This window comes from Polypterus senegalus, chromosome 3, assembly GCF_016835505.1.
Source record: "Polypterus senegalus isolate Bchr_013 chromosome 3, ASM1683550v1, whole genome shotgun sequence".
NCBI classification, from domain to species: domain Eukaryota; kingdom Metazoa; phylum Chordata; class Cladistia; order Polypteriformes; family Polypteridae; genus Polypterus; species Polypterus senegalus.
This window is the reverse complement of record NC_053156.1, coordinates 100,759,105-100,784,476: the sequence shown is the minus strand read 5'-3', so window position 1 is coordinate 100,784,476 and position 25,372 is coordinate 100,759,105. Positions and strand designations below refer to the sequence as shown.

Sequence of the window (25,372 nt, the reverse complement as noted above, 5' to 3'; positions counted from 1 at the left end):
TTTTTAGAAAAATATAATCTTAATGCATAGAATCATGTGCAACAATGGATATTTACTTTTAGAAAAACAGTAAAGCTGAAAAAATTGTTATTCATAATTCTATATTGGAGGTAATAAGCTCCTTATAATGAGGTTGCAGTTTTTCAAAATAACAAACAAAACATAAATCAATTTCTAATACTAAGGCAAAGTTGTGCCTCACTGAACTGATTTCTAATTCAGTTCAGTCGGGTGAGATGACTCAGTACATTTTATTTTTAATAAAGACATTAATATCCTTGTTAAGAGTTCTGCATATACATTATTCTGAAAACATTTCAGCTGTAAGAAAGAAATACATATTGCAAAACAGTTCTGAAGAGTACAAGCTACCCTACTCTTCTTAAGTGTTACTGGAAAAAAAATGAAAATACAAGCAAAATTCCTTTACAACGAACTCCCAGGGACCTAAAAAACATTTCGTTATAACAAAAATTTCATTGTAATGAGATTCTGTATTTGTTACTATAGTGCTTTCTTTAACTTGTGCCCAGATGTTTGCAATCATTTTAATAGCTTCGTCGTGTTAATTTTAATCTCCTCCTGTCTACAAGTTATGCTGACGAGAATTTTTCTCGGCATTTCCTTGCCATAATACACTTTCAGGGTGCAAATGATGCCCAAATCCAATGGCTGAAGCACTGCTGTGCAATTGGGTGGGAAGAATTCAGCGCGAACATTATCTAAATGTGGAAGCATGTTGTGGGCAGCACAGTTATCAATCAGGAGCCGAATCATCCTTTTCTTCTTAATATTGTAAGGTTTCTGAACTCTTTTGAAACCCCCCATCCCCAACTCCCCACCCAATGGGAACGACACGCTGACGTGCGTCCTGAAGCATCTGTGGAAGCTTGTTTGTCTGTTGCCGGAGCAGGGCAACAACAAGATCATTGCGCTGCAGTGAAGCAACACAGAAGCAAATCATAAAAGATCGGGGTCGCGCTATAAGTTCCTGTCTTGCACCCCAAAACACGAGGCTTAGTCTCAGTACTTTAGCAAAACCAGCTTTATTCAGCTTTAAACAGGAACGGCACACTTATTTATTGTAGCGTGATCTGCCACTCTGCAATACACAGACACAGCCAGATCAGTGATCAAGTAATCCTGTTATCTGCATTTACAATGTTCCTTGCATCACCATCGATATCTTTTCTGTTTGCTTTTAGCAGAAGAAAGAAAAAAAAATGACAATGTTTCTGTTTGGAGGATCGTTGTGCACAACTGAGCTGCAGCTACAGAACTAGCTGCTCTGTGGATGATTCATTCAGGCATTTGAAGGTCTTTTGGGCACTTCGTTGTAATGAAAGGATCTGCTGAATGTACTTCATAGTAACAAGATTTCTATAGACTCGTGTCATATGAGGAAACTGTACGGACCATAAAAATACTTTGTTGTAATGAAAATTTTGTTGTAATGGAGTTTTACCTGTACTATAATTGACCAAAGTTTAAAGCACAGGTTAGGATAGATGCACATAAACTTTTATATTACGAAGTGATGCAGAAACAATAAGTGGTATAATAAAGCACAGTCTGCCTCTTATTTAAAATATGGCTTACTTAAAACCTACTCACTGTGTCTCTCTAGGACTGAAAAAAATGATACCATTTCATATGAAGATCAATTAAATACAACAGTGTCCATAACAGTGAAAAACTAGCATGAAATCAACCAGGTAAAAACAAGTCAACAACAAAGGCTTACCTGTTGAATAACAAAAAGCACATGGTCTGACTTAAGGACCGTGTGTTTTAGTAAGCTTGCTTTACATGGGGGAACTCCATTATAAAGAACAGGAGTGTAGCATCTCAATGCATATTTTACATCACTGGAATTCCGCCGTTCTTCCAGGATATCTTCAAAATCATCTCGCTTTTTCAGTGTTGGATCCTGGGGCTAATAAAAAAAAAAAAACATAAAAAATGAAAACAAATAAACCAAAGGTTAGGTGTACTAAGGAATAAATCCAAATGGAAATGATAAAATATATGAGCTGTCAACTACAAAAAAAAACCTAAAAAAAAAAAAAATTAAGAATAACTGTTTACTAAATATTCAACAGAAAGCAAATACAGTAGCATGATCAGAACCATTACGCACATAACTACACAAATGTGTGCGAGGAAGAAGAGGTTAGGAGCATGAACTGATACAGCACATTGCCGCAACCACCACATGACGAACCACCTCAGGATTAGTTAGGCAGAATAAGGTGAAGGATGATGGAACAATGAAAACACAGAAAAGTCAAAAAGACAATCTCAATAAAAGAAAACTGCAAAAAATGTTGCTTTTTAAGTCTAAACACACCTTATTGTGTCTTCTCTCCTTAACTAGCTACTTAATACAATGGTTAATACAATGGTGAATTCATTAAAGGTTAACTCTGTGACAACATAGTGGTAAGTCCCTTAATCAGAAAAACAAACCATAATGCTTCCACCACCATACTTTACTGCTGATATGGGGCACTTCTGGTCATAGACAATTTGTTTATCACTTTACATGACATTAAGCATTTGTGGCAAAAGATCTCCACTTTAATCGGTCCAGAAGTCCTGCTCTTCACCTAGTTGTTGTCTTAAAAAATGAAGTCATCTATACTAATAAAAGGCAAAGCCCTCACTGACTCACTCACTCACTCATCACTAATTCTCCAACTTCCCATGTAGGTAGAAGGCTGAAATTTGGCAGGCTCATTCCTTACAGCTTACTTACAAAAGACGGGCAGGTTTCATTTCGAAATTCTGCGCATAATGGTCATAACTGGAAGCTATTTTTCTACATACAGTGGTGTGAAAAACTATTTGCCCCCTTCCTGATTTCTTATTCTTTTGCATGTTTGTCACACAAAATGTTTCTGATCATCAAACACATTTAACCATTAGTCAAATATAACACAAGTAAACACAAAATGCAGTTTTTAAATGATGGTTTTTATTATTTAGGGAGAAAAAAATCCAAACCTACATGGCCCTGTGTGAAAAAGTAATTGCCCCCTTGTTAAAAAATAACCTAACTGTGGTGTATCACACCCAAGTTCAATTTCCGTAGCCACCCCCAGGCCTGATTACTGCCACACCTGTTTCAATCAAGAAATCACTTCAATAGGAGCTGCCTGACACAGAGAAGTAGACCAAAAGCACCTCAAAAGCTAGACATCATGCCAAGATCCAAAGAAATTCAGGAACAAATGAGAACAGAAGTAATTGAGATCTATCAGTCTGGTAAAGGTTATAAAGCCATTTCTAAAGCTTTGGGACTCCAGCGAACCACAGTGAGAGCCATTATCCACAAATGGCAAAAACATGGAACAGTGGTGAACCTTCCCAGGAGTGGCCGGCCGACCAAAATTACCCCAAGAGCGCAGAGACGACTCATCCGAGAGGTCACAAAAGACCCCAGGTCAACGTCTAAAGAACTGCAGGCCTCACTTGCCTCAATTAAGGTCAGTGTTCACGACTCCACCATAAGAAAGAGACTGGGCAAAAAAGGCCTGCATGGCAGATTTCCAAGACGCAAACCATTGTTAAACAAAAAGAACATTAGGGCTCGTCTCAATTTTGCTAAGAAACATCTCAATGATTGCCAAGACTTTTGGGGAAATACCTTGTGGACTGATTAACAAAAGTTGAACTTGGCAAATGTCCTGTTACATCTGGTGTAAAAGGAACACAGCATTTCAGAAAAAGAACATCATACCAACAGTAAAATATGGTGGTGGTAGTGTGATGGTCTGGGGTTGTTTTGCTGCTTCAGGACCTGGAAGGCTTGCTGTGATAGATGGAAGCATGAATTCTACTGTCTACCAAAAAATCCTGAAGGAGAATGTCCAGCCATCTGTTCGTCAACTCAAGCTGAAGCGATCTTGGGTGCTGCAACAGGACAATGACCCAAAACACACCAGCAAATCCACCTCTGAATGGCTGAAGAAAAACAAAATGAAGACTTTGGAGTGGCCTAGTCAAAGTCCTGACCTGAATCCAATTGAGATGCTATGGCATGACCTTAAAAAGGCGGTTCATGCTAGAAAACCCTCAAATAAAGCTGAATTACAACAATTCTGCAAAGATGAGTGGGGGCAGAGTTTCGTGTGACATCATCATGCCTCCCACGTAATCACGTGAACTGACTGTCAACGCAGTACGTAGAAAACCACGAAGAGCTCCATAAAGGGCTGAAGAAAACATGCATTATATAATTGAGAAGGTAGCGAAACAATAAGAAGCGAGCGAGTGACATATACAACCATATTCATGAGTGCTGCTACTTCGGAAACAAAGCACGGTGTAAACCTAAAGTTTAAATTAAGTTCATAGACAGGCTGCCGCTGGCATTTGTCATGCCCACGGGTAATGCAGGATACAAGTTTAGTGAGAGGACGCAGGATATAAACGAGGGTTTTGATCACTTTGTAACTAAGTTAAAATTGCAGGTGAGGGGCTGTGCTTATGCAAATTCCGAGAGACTGTGTTTGTTGGGGATTGAAAGTTAAGGCGGGTGGGGCAGTCACGTCATCATCTCCCCTCCCATTCACCTCATTTCGCTCTGAGCTGCGCTCCGCAGCTAACGCAGTGTTACGACTTTGTGACGCTGCCACCAAATACTCACAGAAAAATCCACAAGTTAATACACATGCTGTGTCTAGAGTTTCTCCACACTGAATCCTCCAGGCACTACTTACAAAAGGTTACATTGACAATCGTGTTATTTTTAAAATGTTTCCTTTTCTTAGCACAAGCACAGCTGAGAAGCTTTGATGCATGTGCTCCATAACGCGTTAAAAACTCAAACATTTAATCACAAGCAAAGGGGAACTTCTGTCAATGCATGATTTCTTGGTACACCGATTACATTGATCATTGGTTGCCGATTCATTTTACCCTCACACCCCCTTGGTTTGAGAAGAAATATGAAAAAATATGAGGTTAACACAGAAAAACAGATCACCAATTCAAGCTTTATGAATAATCGATTCGCCATCAATAATTGTTTTGGTAAAGCCATACTCAGTGTAATCCTCCTTCCATTTTATAATTTTTCCGCCACTAGCCATAATTAAATGAACGGTAAAAAATAAGAGAGCGAGGTGATTTATTCAGGCAGGCAGGCGACGGCTCAATAGCTCGAATTTGGATATAAGTAGCTTCTATTTAGTCGCCAGAAATATCTTTGTTAGGAATGGAAGTTGAATTAAGTTTTTTAAATTTCTATGGTAAAGAAAAAGTTATGCAATGATGACTACATTTAACTATATAAAGTCAAAACTTGTATATATAAAGTCATTCGCGAATGTATAAAGTCAAAACTTGATTATATAAAGTCACTGTCGGAATAAATAAAGCCAAAACTTTAATATATAAAGTCAGCGTCGGATTATACAAAGTCAGCGCTGGAATATCCATCCATTTCCCAACACGTTGAATCCGACCACAGGGTCACGGGGGTCTGCTGGAAACAATCCCCGCCAACACTGGGCGCAAGGCAGGAACCAATCCTGGGCAGGGCACATGCATCATTTTCAAAACATTAACTGAACAATGTTTTTTTAATTTATTTTTCTGAATACGTTTTGGTTAACTTAGTTCAGTTCAGAGTCGTTTCAATCAATAGATTTTGACCTTCACTTTATATATTCAGGAGTGAGTTTATATACTCCGATGTTGACTTTATATCATCAGGAATGACTTTATAAATTCCGACGCTGACTTTATATATTCAGGTTTTGACTTTATATATTCCAGCGATGACTTTATATATTCAACTTTTGACTTTATATATTCAAGTTTTGACTTTATATATTCACAAAATCAATTTATTTGCCTGTTTGGCACCCCATAGTATATGTGTGTGTATATATTATACTAGCCAACTCGCGGTGTACCATACGCCACATAATCAGGCCGGTTTTTTAATAATGTTTAAGCACAGGGAGAAAATTTAACATTTGCAAAATCGGTAATGTAATAAATCAGCAAGAAAAGCAACATTGTAACAATGCACGGAACGAACCAACACACAATCGTCCGCGCGCGAGCGAGGTGGGAGGGGGGTGTGTAAAAAGTGCAGGAGCATCTAAGAAGACGCATGTTTGTCGCGGGTGCGAATTGCTGTATGTAGCATGTACAACACTTTGCTATGCTGCACGCGGTCGTGCGTCGTAACCGAAAACTCGTTTTTTAAAGACTGCTCACTTCATTATGTTTTAACCTCAGTTGTAAAGAAATATTGTAATGATCCCATGGGATACCCCTCGCAAACTGTTTTACACGCTGCATATGGCGATTCACCTCCGCGAGAAACATGCCTCTATTAACAGTCAACGTGTGGGAGGGGGGTGTGTACAAAGGGTAGGGACGAAAACAGTGGAAGTGTATGAGTCGCACTTAGTGGCAATTCCATGGTTTGAAGCCCGAATGGGGTTCAACGGCTTACCCACGCCTAGACACACGTTCAATCTCATGCATAATTATTTATTGAATGCTAAACACTTCTGGAAAGACAAGGTTGTCTAAAACAGGTTAGTGTGAGAATACAACAGTAAGTGAATGAAAAGATGGAACTCTGGAGAGAGCAAAATACAACACAATAGTGAACCCGCGGCATAACAAATGCCGCCTAATTATTTATTGATGGTTGAACACTTCTGGAAAGACACAGGGACACCCCTCGCAAACTGTTCTACACGGCGCATACAGCTAATCACATCCGCGACATGATTTTTCCTAGATGGTCCTGTTGCGTCCACCCTCGCACTCGAAGCATACACACTGCCTGCTCATGTGCCCGGTCGCAAGTCGTGTCCAGCCTCGTTCTCGAAGCACACACACCGCCTGGTCATGTGTCCGCTCGCAAGAGAAACTCACGGAGAGCCGCCCACCAGCTGCCTATGTGTGTGCCTCTGTCTGTCTCTGGCGCGGCTTTCTCTTGCGCTGCCTCTGTGTGAACCGGTCAGGCACAGAGAAGGTCAGCTGCTGACAGAGCATCTCGACTGTTGCAGGGCCTGCATTGGTGAAGTAGGTGAGACGGTAATGAAACAGAGGCACAGGGCTTATTGGTTTTTAAAGACTGATTCCTTCATTGTGCTTTAACCTCAGTTTTAAAGGATTGTTTTAAGAATCCCATGGGATACCCCTCGCAAACCGTTTCACACGCTGCATATGGCGATTCACCTCCGCGAGAAACATGCCTCTATGAACAGTCAACGTAGCTCGGAGGTACATGACATTAACCTGACCTGCACTGCATGTGGCCTCTACAACAGACAAACATAAATGACGCAATTTTTTCTGTGTCGTCGCGTCCGAGTTGGTGGGCGTGGCCCTGCGAGTTGTCATCGTATCCAATGGTCTTGGAGTTGGTGGGCGTGGCTCCTTCCTGTGTGCGCCATAGGTGTCTCACTTGTTGGCGGTTTAGTGAATCCACGCCCCATCCGGCATGCTTTTCATGGTTGTCTTGCCTTAGTGAATTATATATATAGATGTGTGTGTGTGTGTGTATATATATATATATATATATATATATATATATATATATATATATATATATATATACTAATAAAAGGCAAAGCCCTCACTCACTCACTCACTGACTAACTGACTCACTCACTGACTCATCACTAATTCTCCAACTTCCCGTGTGGGTGGAAGGCTGAAATTTGGCAGGTTCATTCCTTACAGCTTCCTTACAAAAGTTGGGCAGGTTTTATATCGAAATTCTACGCGTAATGGTCATAACTGGAAGCAGTTTTTCTCCATTTACTGTAATGGAGATGAGCTTCAACGCCGTGGGGGAGTTTCGTGTGACATCATCACGCCTCCCACGTAATCACGCAGTACATAGAAAACCAGGAAGACCTCAAAAAGCGCTCAAGAAAACATGCATTATATAATTGAGAAGGCAGCGAAACAATAAGAAGCGGAAAGTGACAACCATATTCATGAGTTCTGCTACTTCGGAAACAAAGCACGATGTAAACCTACACTTTAATTTAAGTTCATAGACAGGCTGCCGCTGGCGTATGTAATTTACTGCCTGCCCATATAAGGCCGTCCGTCAGCGGCAATCCAATAGCAAACTGCCACGGGTAAATAAGGACTGTGCTTATGGAGAGGAAGATGAGATGGTCAGGGTGGTGTTTGACACAAACTCAGCGAAACTGCGAGAGAAAGTTTTAAGTGCCAGGACTAAGGTAACATTAAATAAGGCTATGGACATAGCACGAGATGGCACCAGCACAGCTGGGAACCTTCGATGCAAGTACACCGAGTGGCTCACGTGAACTGACGCAGTGCACAGATAAAAAGCAACAGTTCCAAAGAGCTGAACAAAACCGAATTACACAATTGAAAAGGCAGCAAAAATATGAAGCGCCTGATAAGCATATTCATAAATGCAGCTACTGTGGAAACAAAGCACACGGTGGAAAAGTCAATGTCCCGCTAAAGGAAGACAGTGTAAAAACCCGTGCATGCAGTGTGTCAGGTCTCAGATAAAGAAGAAGACGAGCTGTTTATTGATGCAGTAAGAAACGAATCGATGAATGAAACCTGTCATCTTTACAACGATTGACAAACACGGAATGTAACTTGAACACAACACATCCTACAAATACGAACCTGATTGAAAGAAATAATGATAATCAAATCCTTGATGACAGCAACACTCAGTAACACTCACAAAACAAATACTGTATATTGACAGTCATGTTACGTTATTTTTAAAATGTTCCCTTTTCTTTTCTACCTTTTTAACACACTACTTCTCTATGATACGCGGGTATATATATATATGTATATATATATATCCCGCTCTACATACTCGAATAATGGATACTTTATTCGCCATCAATGATTGTTTTGGTAAAGCCATACTCAGTGTATTCATTAGATGAACGGTAAAAAGTAAGAGCGAGGGAGGATGACTCATTGAGGCATGCAGGCTGTAGTCTTGCGTCAACTCTATCTGAATTGCTGATCACATTTGAAAAATATATCTTTTCAAGTTCTATTTAGTCCATATGTGTCAAACTCAAGGGCGCGGGCCACATCCGCCCGGCGTAATTATATCCGCCCGAGATCATTTTATATACTGTATTATTGTTATTAAAGCCCGGTATATGAAGCGCTGGTAACACAATAAACTACAGATCCCATAATGCAGCGCTTCAGCTGCCTTGCCGAACTCTTACCGCTTACTAGAGTTATTGCGCACTGAGTTTGCACGGCGCTTTGGTGACTTTGAAGAACAAAAAAAATCCGTCTACATGCGGCTCGAACCTTGTGCATGTTTGGTAGCACATATCTGTGTGAGAAGCTCTTCTCAGTGATAAAGACTAACAAAACAGCACACAGGAGTCGCCTCACTGATGAGCACCTGCAATCCATCCGAGAATCTCCACAACACAGAACCTCACACCAAACAGAAACGAACTTGTGGCCAAAAAGATGCCAGGCGTCCAGCTCTAAAATGACATATGAGCAAAGACAACTGAATGATTTGATTTGTTATTGCACGTAAGAGCGGAGTCAACGTTTTAACAAACAGCGTATTGCACTGATCTGAAATAGCTGTGTGTGTATATATGTAGATATGTATGTATATGTATATATATGTTTATATATGTGTGTGTGTGTATGTATGTATATATATATGTATTTGTGTGTATATATGTGAGTGTATGTATGTATATGTGTGTATATATGTGTATATATGTAGATATATATGTATGTATATATGTGTATATGTATAGATATATGTTTATATAACAACAACAGTGACAAAACAATTACATTGACAATCAGGTTACGTTATTTTCAAAATGTTTCCTTTTCTTTTCATTGCTTCTTTAACACACTACTTCTCCCTAAGCTGGTATTTTGCTAGTGTATATATATATATATATATATAGCGGAAACCGTACCCCCAACACAGACAGACCGACACCAGGATGTATGAAACACGCTCCTTTATTTACTGCACCACAATGCCTTCTCTCATTAACTCTTTCCTTTCTTCTTCTTTCTCTTCTTCTTCTTCTCTCTCTCTCTCTTTCTCTTTCTCTTTCTCTTGGACCTCCTCCTCCTCCTCACAAGCTTCGTCTCCTTCCTCCCAACTCTGGCTCGCTCTCCGGAAGGAGGCGGCTCCTTTTATCAGGACCCGGATGAGTCCCAGGTGCTCCCCTTGACGTCACTTCCTGGTGTGGCGGAAGTGTCAGGAAAGCCCCTGGAAGCACTCCGGGTCGTCTTCGAACTGTTTCCGGGAGCACTTCCTGGTGTGGCAGAAATGCTGCCATCCAGGACTCCCAACTGACCGGCGCCCCTGGCGTGGCCACGTCCTCTCACGGGCATCCCAGCTCTGTCTCCGTGGCCCCAAATAGACCCGGGCGGCTGCCCTCTCGTGGCCGAGGAGAAGTATTGTCCCCATTGGGGACTGTCCAGGCGTCCCGGCCGGGCAGTGTCCCCGTACATCTCTGACACTGCCCCCTCACCAGCTGAAGCCCATCCGGCAAAGCGGCCCGTCCCGCGAGGGTCAACAGTTTCCCATTTCGGGGTCCCGGCGTACCATCTTCCAGGGTCTGGACCTGAAAAAGAAGACACAGGTGCGGAGACGTCGTCCCGACGCCGCCTAATGGCATTTCTGCTCGGGGCATATGGACAACGCCTCCACAAATGCCCAGCTCCATGGCACCTGTAACACCGGCGCACCCCTTGTATTTCAGGTGTTCTCCGGGCCTGAAAACAGGACGGAACGCCCGTGCGGTATCCGCTCAGGTTGGCTCGGGCAGCCCTCCATTGCCTCGAGAGATCTCTCGCCGCACACGAGCTCTTGCTCACTCTTTTGCCCTGTCCGGAGACCCTCCATTTTTCTCCGGGGCCTCCCGTTGCTCTGGGGTGCCGCAACAGCTTGGATCCCCTTATGAATTAAAGCGGGACCCCTTGCCGTTTGCACCCCTCGATCGGGCTCCGAGCACCGCCGCTTGGCGCGGGTGGTCTGGGTGCCGACACATACAAGCCGGCACCGCCCCCCCGACTCCGCTTGTACTGCGGTCTCAGTACTCGTCCCCCGATCTACTGTCGGAACCCTTGCTACTTGAATCCCTTCCGTTACATCCAGGTTCTTTTCGCTAAGGATTCCATAATCCTGTTCGGTACCGTGTCACTTACCTGTACCGGCGCATCAGACTTACTGGAGAATCCCACGTCGCGCGTTAACCACCCCAGTACGGCTCTCAGGGGCGTCCGTAGTCTCCTCCAGCGTCTTGAGCACACTCGTCAGGTTCTGTAATACCTGCAAGAGAGGCTGTACAGGACGAAAGACTTTCTCTAACTCCTGTACAGCCAATAACAAGTCACTTAAGCCAGCCGGCACTGAAGTCGTACATTTCTCTGACTCACCTGCCGGCTGGGAGCCGTGGAGCTCCTGCGCATGGCTCCGTTGGGTCTTCGGGTGTCCCAGGATTGACGTTCGCTGGTCCCGCCTTCTTGTACTCACCGGCGGGACACAACACACACCGCCCAATCCGTACTTGTTTTGGGGAGGAACTTCCGGTCTTCCAACGCTCCCTCCACCCTATGAGCAGACGTCTTCAGGGAAGAGACTTCCGGGCAGCTTCCGCCCCGCAGCCATTCTGCAGTCGAGCGGCTCCTCTTCGCCTCCGTCGTCGCCTCGTTGTCAGACCACGGGTCGGCATGCCGCCACAGACGCTGATTCGGGCAGTCCCCTGCTAAAAACATGACCAGGCGACGCAGGGTAAGTCCCGCCAAGCGTATCACCCTCCGGCGTGAGACTTACCTCCCGAATCCGTCTTCGAATCCGCTGTCGCTGGCGGCTTCTTCCGCCGCCCGCCGCCGCAGATGCAACGACGACGCCGGTAGAGGCATCGCTACCTTCAGGGCCGGTTGCCCTTTTTCTTCCCCATAACAGAGACGTCCGTCTGGCGTGGTTTACAGGCGCGTTTCCAGAGGCGCCAGCGCAGGCTTGCGTGTCGCGGCGGTAGTGCGCCGTCTGTTGTGCGGGTTGGCTCCACAAAATATTTATAAAGACGGGTCCCCCCCTTTTAGCAGGGGGTTGGCCCCACGTTGGGCGCCATTGCGGAAACCGTACCCCCAACACAGACAGACCGATACCAGGATGTATGAAACACGCTCCTTTATTTACTGCACCACAATGCCTTCTCTCATTAACTCTTTCCTTTCTTCTTCTTTCTCTTCTTCTTTCGCTCTTTCTCTCTCTCTCTCTCTCTCTTTCTCTTTCTCTTGGACCTCCTCCTCCTCCTCACAAGCTTCGTCTCCTTCCTCCCAACTCTGGCTCGCTCCGGAAGGAGGCGGCTCCTTTATCAGGACCGGATGAGTCCCAGGTGCTCCCCTTGACGCCACTTCCTGGTGTGGCGGAAGTGTCAGGAAAGCCCCTGGAAGCACTCCGGTCGTCTTCGAACTGTTTCCGGGAGCACTTCCTGGTGTGGCAGAAATGCTGCCATCCAGGACTCCCCAACTGACCGGCGCCTGGCGGTGGCCACGCCCTCTCACGGGCATCCCAGCTCTGTCTCCGTGGCCCCAAATAGACCCGGCGGCTGCCCTCTCGTGGCCGAGGAGAAGTATTGTCCCCATTGGGGACTGTCCAGGCGTCCGGCCGGCAGTGTCCCATACATCTCTGACAATATATATATATATATATATATATATATATATATGACAGCAACACCCATAATAGTGACAAAACAATTACATTGACAATCAGGTTACGTTATTTTCAAAATGTTTCCTTTTCTTTTTCATAACTTCTTTAACACACTACTTCTCCGCTGCGAAGTGTGGGTATTTTGCTAGTTCATCTATATTTTTGTTTTGAACACTGAGAACAGAAGAAATATGACAAACTAGCCAAAGCCCGCCGTAGCATACGGCGGTGCAAGAATAGGAACGGAAAATGGTGAGAAAGGAATTCAGCATAACAAAGGTTTAGGAAACCACCGTCACAATATAACGAAAATAGCAAGGAGCGAAACCAATGCCAATAGTCGAGAGAGTACCTTCCTGTAGCAGGCTGCGGAAAACATAAGACATGTATAGGTAGACACTGCATTCATTGTGTTGCCCAGTCGACACGATAAGTCAGCGCGTCCACCCTATTGCGAGTGGTAAAAGAGCCATTTAAACTAATACAGGTAGACATGGAAACCGGGTTTTCTGATGAAAAAACAAGAACGTTTTAAACAGCATCGTTTACATACAACAGATTTTGGCAAATCATTTACATGCAATTATTTATATCCATTTATACACTAATAGTGGCAATTAAGTAATAATTATTATTATTAAAAAATTCCTCCTGTATAAGTAACATTTCTCGGACTGTTTTTTTCCATTTCCAAAACATTTCTAGACTTCGTCCTGTTCTTACGCAACATAGTACTAAAGTATTGGTTAATGCTCAAGTCACCTCACGTATATATTACTGTAATTTTATTCTATCTGTTTTCCCACAAAACGCATCCATCGCTTACAATTTATTCAAAATTCTGTTGCCAGGATATTAACGTGCTGTCCTAAATCCACTGAACATTCTACACCTATTCTCTCTTAACTTCACTGGCTTCCTGTTAACTACAGAATACAATACTAAATACCGCTCTTAACATTTAAAGCTCTCCACAACCTCACTGATCTCCTATAGACTGACACTCGTCTCGCTCACTCGGATTCTCATCTGCAGCTGTACTTTCTGTACCACACATCAAACTCTGTGCTATGGGAGCTCGAGCATCTCTCATAGTGCTCCTCAATTCGGGAATTCTCTTCTCTCTCATATACATCAACTAGATTCAATAACACATTTTAAAACTATTCTCAAAACTTATCTTTTCAAACGGGCATACCAATTGTGAATTTTGCACTGTTATAGCCAGTTATCTTTGTTTGTTTGCTAATTACTGCTGTTTGATCGAGAGCGACAGTGGACGCGGAAGTAGGATTAGAAATGGCGGGCGGGGCTCTGTGAGTTAGCGCACGTGGCTCTCTGTCTTACTTGCCCTTAGTTAGAGTTGGCGGGCAGGCTTTGGCTGGCGTGGCTCTCTGTCTTGCGTGCACTCTGTCTTGCTTGCCCTTAGTTAGAGTTGGCGGGTGGGGCTCTGTTGAGCGTATCTCATGGTCCTAGAGTTGGCAGGCGGGGCTCTGTCTTGCGTGCCCTTAGTGAATCTATACTAATAAAAGGCAAAGCCCTTACTGACTGACTCATCACTAATTCTCCAACTTCCCGTGTACGTAGAAGGCTGAAATTTGGCAGGCTCATTCCTTCCAGCTTGCTTACAAAAGTTAAGCAGGTTTCATTTTGAAATTCTACGCGTAACGGTCATAACAGTCAACAACGTCGGCCATGTTAAACTTTCTTATTTATGGCCCAATCTTCACGAAATTCGGTACGCGGCTTCTCTGCACTAACCGAAACCGATGTACGTACTTATTTTGGTGGTATGACGCCACTGTCGGCCGCCATATTGAACTTTCCAATGGTCTTTATTTACTTAGTCGTTACTTATGGGCCCATCTTCAAGAAATTTGGTACGCGGGTTCCTAACGCTAACTGAATCCTACTTGCGTACATATATACGTCCATAACCTGCAGCCTCTTAAACATCTTAGATTCACAGGTGACGATATCAGTAGTGCACACTTGATGTTTATGAATGTTTAAACTCTCAAAAGCTGGATGTGAAGTTATCGATGAAACCGGTTGTATGCTGACAACGCTTGACAGATGCCGAATGTCACTTCAACACAACAAGTCCTGCAAATACTGTCGTAATTGAAACAAACCATGAAACTCAAACCGATTATGACAACAGCAATCCAAGCTGTGAGATTTCAGACAAGATTGCTTTTCACATGGCCAACTGAACGTTGCATGCTCAAGAGTAAGCTCAGCGCACAGCTTGGTCATATTACAACCGGAGGGCCTGAGAACGTGGTATACAAAGAGATCCTTAAATAATTATTGGTATATTTTTCCTCAGTTTAAAAAGGTTTACTTTTCTTCTTAATAAAACTTTTAAGGCAGTATTTTGCCGCTGCGAAGCACAGGTATTTTGCTAGTTATATATATATATATCTATCTATCTATCTATCGAGAAGATGAGACCTTTCAGTCCATCAAGCTTTATAGTTTAGCTAATAAAAAGACATGGCAGTATCTCATCCAGATACTTGTTGCCAGTTGTCAACGTTTCTGCTTCAACTACACGTCTCAGTATTTTCTTTCAGATTCCCATAACTCTTTGCTTGAGGCAGGGCTTCCTGGCTTTAGTCTTGCATGAAATTTCCCCCTATGTACTAGTAGTACAGAGTACAGTACATAATTCTGCCTTATTCTGAAAGAATACTGCAGGATCAAGTTTATCAAAGCCTTTGAGGACATAGGCTTCTTCCTTTCCGACCTTGCAAGCATTTCAACATTTTCCAAAGAAAGACTTCCCTGTCATTCTTGGAGAAGACTACCATCATAGTCTTTTGGTTGACTCCTGGAATGAATTTGACATGATGACCTGGCCTTGAAAAGATGATCAGTGATGACTGTACAACAGTTCTGTGCAACAAGGGGGCAAATATTGTGCCTTAGCCCACTGCCCTGTGTAGTGTATGCAGTGCAACAACTGAATGCTGTAACCTTCTTTCTTGCTTGGGTAAAGACTTTAGCTAAAAATTGGGAAAAAATTAAACGCACAGGCTATAATCCAATAATGTTGTGGAGCAAACGTGGAGGTAAAGCACCATTCATTTTAACAATATGTTATTTAGTTTAAAGCTGACACTTTAATGTGCTTACATGTAAAGCATTAATGGCTTTGGTATTATCCTGTGTATGCCACTTACAAGTGTGACTCAGTTAGATACTAAAAAAAAGAAAAGAAAAAAAAAACGTGCAGCAGGACTCGATGGAGTCACAGCTTATTTTAGACACCGACAAAAATAAAAGCATGCAGGCGAAGGAAATGCTAAGCTGCTGCGGCCAAAACGAATAAAGTCAAGTTTACTATCATGTGTACTCAGTACAAGGAAATTTGTAGTTGCAAATTAAAATTCATTAAACTTCCGAGTCGACGAGTACGTACCGAATACGCGTTTTCGGATGCCATGCTTCAGCTTTGAAGGTTCCTGGAAGTATGGCATGAAGATGCAGGCGTGGTATTATTGGTGTAAACCGAGTCCGCAACACCGTGACAGACGAATTACAACCGCCTTTCCCCGTCACACCACTACTACTGTTCACTTTCTATCAAAAGGGACGGTGCGCATGCGCACGCGCACACCCTCCAGTCAACCGCTACGTCAATTTCCTGTGAGGTCAAGACAAACGCTTCCAGGTCGCAAGTGTAACTACCACGTGAATTTCCAACAAAATATTAAACAACGTGTAATGCAAGACTGACTGGACCAAATTGGTGTTGCTCTTTAAAAAAAATCAGTAATGAGCAGCGAATCGGATGCTTCTGAAGAAGGCATGTTGTTGGATCATGTTTTAAACAAGTTGTATGACTTCGGTAAGAATTTCCTGGTTGACTCCATCCATCTCCCGTCTCCCACCTCCGTTATACAGTCCTTAGAAAAAGACTAGAGGATGTGGGGAGAGGTTATGTTTTAGAGTTTGTAAGGTCAATTCCTCTGTTGTGTGTGTACGTTCTTAACGTGTCCCCGTATTACTTGCTGGTTAGGTTGATGGACAAATGTAAAACCATGAAAAGCAAGAATTACTGTGGTTGTGAGCATTGCCTGCCGTGAAACGACGATCTGTTCAAACCTGGGAGTCGTCTTAAATCTGGTACTGCCGGTGTTCTACCGCTGTGTCGAATTCTACTACCGTATAAACGCATCGTTAGTTATTTGTCGGCATCCTATTAAAAATACAACCGCAACCGTTTCTGCAGCTATAATGGCTAAAAAGAAATGGATAGTCATTTAATCTATATAATAATATTTCTAAATAAAGGATATTTTGTTTTCATTAATCAAAATAACGGACTTGAATTTTTTCAAGTAGCCCACATTAATAGAACTATTTCCGAAAAATGCTGTCACATAAATTTTGACAAAGGTATACTTAAAAGTGCTCCATAAACATCAGCTGCTGGCAAACATTTCTTGATAGTATCAAAAGCCTTATTGACACATGTTACCAGAGTTATGTGCTGGCATCCAGTATCAGGTCTGGCACACTGTAGGATATAAATTAATGGGTAGCCTTACATGTTAGTGTAAAATGTCTCATCGAGAATTGCAGCCAGGCTGGTACAAATAAGTGGTGACACCCAAGGCAAATTCTGGCATGCTGTACAACACAATGTAAATCAAATTGTAGCATACCTTGATACTGTAAAATGCCTTATTGAGAAATGCTACCAGAAGTATGTTACGCCACAGAAAGGACACCAAAGGAATAAAGCACCTCCACCCCCAACCCCAATATATAGAACACTAGATACAAACTAATATAAAAAAATTAAACAACAAATACTGGAATAGAGTAATACACTAAGCATAAATTTCTGTATTAGAAGGATGAAAAAATTACCAGGAATAAAATATAATTTATGTAACCTTAAGTATAGTAATATCAATTTAGATAGTAAAACCACCCACAACAATAACAGTCTGCAAAAGAGAAATTAACTGGGTTAGTCATTAAGTTGGGTGACTTAACAAATAAAAATGTGCTTTGGAAAACTGTAAATAACGATGAGTAGTAAATGACATGTTTCAGCTAGGCCCACTCCAGGTGCGGTTCAAATGTCAATTTTATAACTGTTTTTGTTCATTTTTTAAAATAACATTGTTTGACCATTTAGTTTCTTTATGTCTAAGTATCTTTTCCTATGTGCTATGTTTTTATGGGTGGTTCTGAAAGAGGCTCATCACCATCACTCATTTGTATAAAGACTGAGGAAAATCCATAGGCCCTTTTAGCTTGTTGAATGTCATAGTGTTGGTGAGATTCTGTGGTGTTTATTGCTTCTTTTTTGATTATTGTTTTTTCTGCTTTTTTGACTTTGTACTCTGTCATTTGACCATTCTTAGGATTTGTGTGTTGGGTCTTATTTACCTATTGGATTGCCTTGTTGTTTTAGGCAATTCTTTTTGTTGTTGTTCTTTGTAGAGCATATTTGTGTGCAACTGATCATTTTTGTAAAAAGGGAATATTTATAAAGATTTAACATTTGCCCGTTTTGATGACGGTTCCTCCCTCTAGCAGCCATTTCAAATTATTGTTTGTCTTTTGTGCTTAGAAACCCCAAGGTCATGACAATAAACAACCACATTTTCTTAGCAGTTTTAAATCCAAACACTCAAAGGGCCATTCAATGGGTATTCATTGGACATTCAGTTTTGATCTAACAATTTCAGGCAAACTGCTGCTCTAACCTGAGCTATGACCCTTTTTTTGGTGAGCCATAAAATTACTGTACTGAGACTGTAATCTATAAAAGTTCAAAGTAACTTCCCTTTTAGCATTCACTGTTCCTGCCTTGCGCCCTGTGTTGGCTGAGATTGGCTCCAGCAGACCCCCATGACTCTGTGTTAGGATATAGTGGGTTGGAAATGACTGTTCGTTGTCTTTGTTTTACATATTGACAATATTCAGAATTAATATATTGTGAAAACACCATTTAGAAGTGAATTAAATATAACAAATGTAACTAAAAAAGTGCTAAAAGTTCAACCATTCCAGTTTAATGTTCAAATACTTGATCAAAAAATCTGGCAGCATGACTTTATAGACCTGTTGCTAAGCACAGGTAAACATGACAGAACTGGGATGTGAGCGTGCACAGTAATCATTAACACTACAGTTTGATGGATGGAATATTTTGACAGAACACCTTGATTGATTCAGTCCTCACTAGACTCTGAAATGGAATGCTGTTAGTTCAATCAATGTATGGACAAGCAAGTGACTTAAACTAAAGTGTAGTGTATAGCAGTTCAGAGAAAAGCACATTCTAAAGACATGTTTTGGGTTAAAAGGCAGTCATAAATTGACCCAGTTTGGGTATGGGCAAGTGTGGGCCCTGCCATACACATTGAATTATATTAAATTGGGTCAAAATAGTTTTGTCTTTCTCTACTCTTGAGAAAAAATCAATTTTAAAAGAATGCACTTTTTGTGGAGCCATGTCGTTAACTTTAGTCATATCTATGTATAGCGCTGTGTAACATAAGTAAGTGTGTGTATGTCCAAGAACCAGTTTGCTGCCTAACCAGTGCTTCTTGACTTGTTACATTCCTCAGACATTATAATGCCCTTTAGGAAAAAAAACAGTTTATCATTTTTACAGTGCAGCCAGCCAATCGCATTATATGCGGTACAGTGTAATTAACAACAGTAGTTTTTCAAGAAGAGGAAGCAGAGGTTTGCTTTCCTCTGATATTAGGTAAAGGTATAATCTAGTATCTGTTGCCTGTAAATGTCGTGTTTTTGGATTCTAATGTTATTGTTCCAAGCACAGCAAACTTCATATATTAATATGCAGAATTGTCTGTGACTCTAGCAAACTGAGTCTCCATCCAGTACTGGCTGAACTATTTATGAGATATACAAAGCTTTTTCTGTATTGACATTGTATGAAAAATATGTGTCCTTGCTTCGGAAAAAAAAAATCCATCCTTCCAGCGTGCCTTTGAGCGTTCCCTACATTGCACTGGAGTCTCATCCAGGGTTTAATTTCTGATTTGCTCTCAATACAGACTCAGTATACTCTGGCTTCACTTTCACTCAGCAATAGAGGAAACAGGTTCAAAACCTGGACTTTTGAATTTGGCATACAATTAATTATAAATCATATAATTTTCACACCTGTAGTGCTATTAAGGAACATTCTGAATGAAACTGTAATAAAGTAATTTTTGTTCAAATTTTTTTGATAGTTGCTATCATTATCCATGTTCAAATACGTATATTTGAATATTAAATGTATTTTTGCATCACATATCATACATACATACATAAGCTTAGAGTGCTTATACAGTATATATGTACAACCATAAAGTACTAAAAGTAATTTATTAAATCATGCAACATTTATATACATAAATGCAAAATATATTTAACACACAACAAAAAAATAAATAATCTCAATGAGCAAAATAAACAAGTCATGCAATATAAAGTTCATGTGTTAAAATATGCCTTGTAATTGAAAGGGGAAAGGAAAGCAAAAAAGAAGTAATTTAACATTTGTGGTGAAAATAAGTCCCTGAGTGGGTCCATGTTCAGTTATAACACACAAATTCTGTATTCATGTGCTATGTGACAGACCTGAAATACATGCTTCTCAGTTGGAAGTTTTCAAGTGGACGTCCCCAGTGGAGTAAGTTAGAGAAAATAATGGTGTCTGAATTATCCAAATTATAATGTAATTTTGAAAGCACACCCATTTCATTTAAAAATAACATATTCAGCCAAAAATACGGTAGTATTTATGTAGTCCCTTTGAATTTGAAAAAATGCAAATGCATTTAGGTTTTTTTTTTCCACAATTATTATGGTTAATTCTTCACTGATTAAAAAATCAATAGAGATCTTGCATTTTTTTTCTAACATTTAGAACAGAAATTCATGTGAACCAACAAAGTTTAAAGGTGAGATGTCACAAGTGGTGAATCTTAAATTCTCATAGCTTTTGAACATCGCAAACATTGTTCTGATGACTTAAACTAGGCCAACGGTTACCCTTCCCTTCTGGGTATTCTGTAGTTCTACAGAGTGAATGTTTAAAATAAAAGGCTGAATTCTTTTAAGGCTCCTAGTATTTGTCATTTCAGTTTAAATGGACATGAGTAGTAGCTTTGCAGTGTAGAGTAAGATCAGGTTTAATGAGAAGAGAAACTGCATAGAAGGGGGTGATTAAAAGTTCATATGGTCTCACAGGGCTAGACATATATAATATATACAGTATTATATGTGTAGAGACAACAGTACAGTATATGTGTTTAGCAGAAATATGGGAGGGAATAATTAAATGGCTCACTGAGTGTGACATTTTAAAAACCAGTCTTAACACATCATGAAGGTGAAGATCAACGTGGAGTGAAGATTTAAAAGACAAAGATCAGTGTTGCACATGTAAATAATTTTTGCACGTGTGATAATTTTTGCTTTTTTTTTTTTTGTATGTTTTGTTTTTTATTGAATGGCATATACATACTACTCGGCAATTTCAAAGGCACTGGCTGTGATCACCTACAATAGGCTTGTGTTGTTTATGGTTATGAAGAAAGTGGTCTTCCATATGCTTTGATCTAACTGGGAAGCATCTATGCTTCACCCATCCTGATCCTAAAAAATACTCTAACCATGTTCCGAATATTGATTTGTACTGATTGGTGAATTATTGTCTCCACCTTTTGTTGCACTTGAGATATTGCAGTGACAATATGTTTGGTTGTATCTGCATATGTTGCTCTAAATTTTTTGCTGCCATAACAGGTGGCTTAAAAAATCATTGACTTGCTACTTTTAGATTTCCAAGTCATAGTAATTTTGTTGAAGTGAATTTTCCAATGTGTGGCTATGTTCCTCTGCCAGAGCTTGCCTAACAGTAACAATGAAGTGAACACTGAAGAAGTGTAGAATGATTTATATTTTATTAATTATTTTATGAAATTTTGATTTTTTTTGGTGAAGTGTGTGTGATGGAAGTTATGTTATTTCAAGCTATTATATAAATTACGTTATGTTTAAATGATTTACTGAGTGCTAGTCTAAGAATGACTGCAGTAGTTTTTGTGACATACAGTGGTGTGAAAAACTATTTGCCCCCTTCCTGATTTCTTCTTCTTTTGCATGTTTGTCACACAAAATGTTTCTGATCATCAAACACATTTAACCATTAGTCAAATATAACACAAGTAAACACAAGATGCAGTTTTTAAATGATGGTTTTTATTATTTAGGGAGAAATAAAATCCAAACCTACATGGTCCTGTGTGAAAAAGTAATTGCCCCCTGAACCTAATAACTGGTTGGGCCACCCTTAGCAGCAATAACTGCAATCAAGGGTTTGCGATAACTTGCAATGAGTCTTTTACAGCGCTCTGGAGGAATTTTGGCCCACTCATCTTTGCAGAATTGTTGTAATTCAGCTTTATTTGAGGGTTTTCTAGCATGAACCGCCTTTTTAAGGTCATGCCATATCATCTCAATTGGATTCAGGTCAGGACTTTGACTAGGCCACTCCAAAGTCTTCATTTTGTTTTTCTTCAGCCATTCAGAGGTGGATTTGCTGGTGTGTTTTGGGTCATTGTCCTGTTGCAGCACCCAAGATCGCTTCAGCTTGAGTTGACGAACAGATGGCCGGACATTCTCCTTCAGGATTTTTTGTAGACAGTAGAATTCATGGTTCCATCTATCACAGCAAGCCTTCCAGGTCCTGAAGCAGCAAAACAACCCCAGACCATCACACTACCACCACCATATTTTACTGTTGGTATGATGTTCTTTTTCTGAAATGCTGTGTTCCTTTTACACCAGATGTAACGGGACATTTGCCTTCCAAACAGTTCAACTTTTGTCTCATCAGTCCACAAGGTATTTTCCTAAAAGTCTTGGCAATCATTGAGATGTTTCTTAGCAAAATTGAGACAAGCCCTAATGTTCTTTTGCTTAACAGTGGTTTTGCGTCTTGGAAATCTGCCATGCAGGCCGTTTTGCCCAGTCTCTTTCTTATGGTGGAGTCATGAACACTGACCTTAATTGAGGCAAGTGAGGCCTGCAGTTCTTTAGACGTTGTCCTGGGGTATTTTGTGACCTCTCGGATGAGTCGTCTCTACGCTCTTGGGGTAATTTTGGTCGGCCGGCCACTCCTGGGAAGGTTCACCACTGTTCCATGTTTTTGCCATTTGTGGATAATGGCTCTCACTGTGGTTCGCTGGAGTCCCAAAGCTTTAGAAATGGCTTTATAACCTTTACCAGACTGATAGATCTCAATTACTTCTGTTCTCATTTGTTCCTGAATTTCTTTGGATCTTGGCATGATGTCTAGCTTTTGAGGTGCTTTTGGTCTACTTCTCTGTGTCAGGCAGCTCCTATTTAAGTGATTTTTTGATTGAAACAGGTGTGGCAGTAATCAGGCCTGGGGTGGCTACGGAAATTGAACTTGGGTGTGATACACCACAGTTAGGTTATTTTTAACAAGGGGCAATTACTTTTTCACACAGGGCCATGTAGGTTTGGATTTTTTCTCCTAAATAATAAAAACCATCATTTAAAAACTGCATTTTGTGTTTACTTGTGTTATATTTGACTAATGGTTAAATGTGTTTGATGACCAGAAACATTTTGTGTGACAAACATGCAAAAGAATAAGAAATCAGGAAGGAGGCAAATAGTTTTTCACACCACTGTATGCCAGTAAAACAGCTAACTAACTAGTCAGTGGTACTAGAAAGAAATATATATATTGATTCTCTTTTTCCTACATATTTAGTATATCTACTTAACTTTGCTATATTGTATGCTTGGAAAGCATATTTTAGGTAAAACAGTAATGAGTGTATTAAAATATAGATTGGTCATGCATAAAGGTGATGCGTAAAGCCCCTGTCACACTGTAAGCCATACATATCCAGTGACCTGTGAGTGATAATGGAGAGCAGGTGTTGACACAGCACTTGCAGTGGCAGGGCAAGCTAAACGCAGGCACATGAAGAAAAAAGCAATTTACTGTGTTTATTATAGTGACAGTTCTTCAGATGTTGACAGTGATAGCAAGATAGATTCTAGTTCTAGTGTTAGTGAAGCATACCAAAGTGGTAATTTTGCTCAACCGGTAACTTATGATGCAACTTCTGAATTTGCATGGTATCCCAAAAGTGCTGGGTGACTTTTTTGTATGTTTTTATTTATTTTTTATATATTTAATTGTTTTTGTACAGCAGAAAATACCTGATATTGTGAAAACTTTTTGAAGGCAAATTAATGATTTAAAATGTTTGTCCCTCCCTTTTACTTCTTTCTGTCTCAAACTAGATATTTGAAAAATTATACTCTGTGACAGATAGGGGGCGCTGTCGTCCCCTTGAACCCTCAGATCAGACACCAGATAAAAGTCCAATAATAATTTTTATTTGGACAATAACGTGCACAAAGAACCCTCCACTCCACAATACTCATATAAATCCAATAAACACAATAATAACTCAATAATCACAATCCTCCTCTCCCAGATGCGTTGCCACCCTTCCTCCTGACTCAGCTCAACCCTGGGATCTCCCACAGTCCTTTTTATATTCCTTGACCCAGAAGTATTTCCCTCTCTGTCCATGTGACTGGTAACACTTCCACATTTCTATCCATGTGACTAGGACGCAATTCCAGGTTGTAGGGAAAACAATAGTCGTTCCTCCCTGCAGCGCCTTCTAGCGGCCCCCGTGGTATCCAGCAGGGCTGTGGATAAAAACTCCATTGTCCATAATTCCCTGCTGGCATCCGGGGCACCTCCATGCTGCAGGGAGGGCTCCACCTGGCGGCCTGGGGGTATTGGCCCGGGATGACTAGCCGGCCATATATCACAACTCTTTGTTTTTAACATTTGATATGCATGCATACTGGTGAAGATACAATATATAAATATATGTGTGTATATATACACTTACCGACCTACTTTATTAGGTACACCTGTTCAACTGCTTAATGCAAATATCTATTCAGACGATCACATGGCAGCAACTCAATACATTTAGGCATATAAACATTGTCAAGACAGCTTGCAGAAATTCAAACTAAGCATCAGGATAGGGAAGAAAATTGATTTAAGTGACTTTGAATGTGGCATGCTTGTTGGAGCCAGATGGGCTAGTTTGAGTATTTCAGAAACTGCTAATCTACTGGGATTTTCACACACAGCCATCTCTAGGGTTTACAGAGAATGGTCTGAAAAAGAAAAAATATCCAGTGAGTAGCAGTTCTCTGGGAGAAAATGCCTTGTTGATGCCAGAAGTCAGAGGAGAATGGCCAGAGTGGTTTGAATTTGGGTCAGAATTTGGTGTCAACAACATGAAAGCGTCAATCAATCTTGCATTGTATCAACAGTTCAGGCTGGTGGTGGTGATGTAATGGTGTGGGAGATATTTTAACACATGTTGGGCCCTTTAGTACCAATTGGGTATCATTTAAATGCCATGGCCTACCTGAGTATTGTTGCAGACCATGTCCATCCCTTTATGACTGCAGTATACCCATCTTCTGATGGTTACTTCCAGCAGGATAACGCACAATGTCACAAAGCTCAAATCATCTCAAACTCATTTCTTGAACATGACAGCAAGTTTGCTGTACTCAAATGAC

At 40.9% G+C, this 25,372-nt stretch overlaps 2 protein-coding genes across 3 annotated transcripts in view; one reads left to right on the top strand and one right to left on the bottom strand.

Moving 5' to 3' along the window:
* gnpat (glyceronephosphate O-acyltransferase) overlaps positions 1-16,322 on the bottom strand; it is a 70,724-nt gene extending 54,402 nt beyond the window's left edge. The window contains exons 1-2 of one of the 2 annotated variants that reach the window (XM_039747681.1): positions 16,146-16,322; positions 1,745-1,936 (exon numbers count right to left, since the gene is read on the bottom strand). In XM_039747681.1, coding sequence (XP_039603615.1) covers positions 1,745-1,936; positions 16,146-16,169 — 216 coding nt within the window. In that variant the 5' untranslated portion in view covers positions 16,170-16,322. The remainder of the gene's footprint in view (positions 1-1,744; positions 1,937-16,145) is intronic. The other variant, XM_039747680.1, reaches the window with a different exon arrangement.
* Positions 16,323-16,366: 44 nt separating this feature from the next.
* The window catches only part of c3h1orf131 (chromosome 3 C1orf131 homolog), a 34,312-nt gene continuing 25,306 nt past the window's right edge, over positions 16,367-25,372 (top strand). Inside the window, exon 1 of the mRNA XM_039747678.1 lies at positions 16,367-16,574. Coding sequence (XP_039603612.1) covers positions 16,502-16,574 — 73 coding nt within the window. The 5' untranslated portion in view covers positions 16,367-16,501. The remainder of the gene's footprint in view (positions 16,575-25,372) is intronic.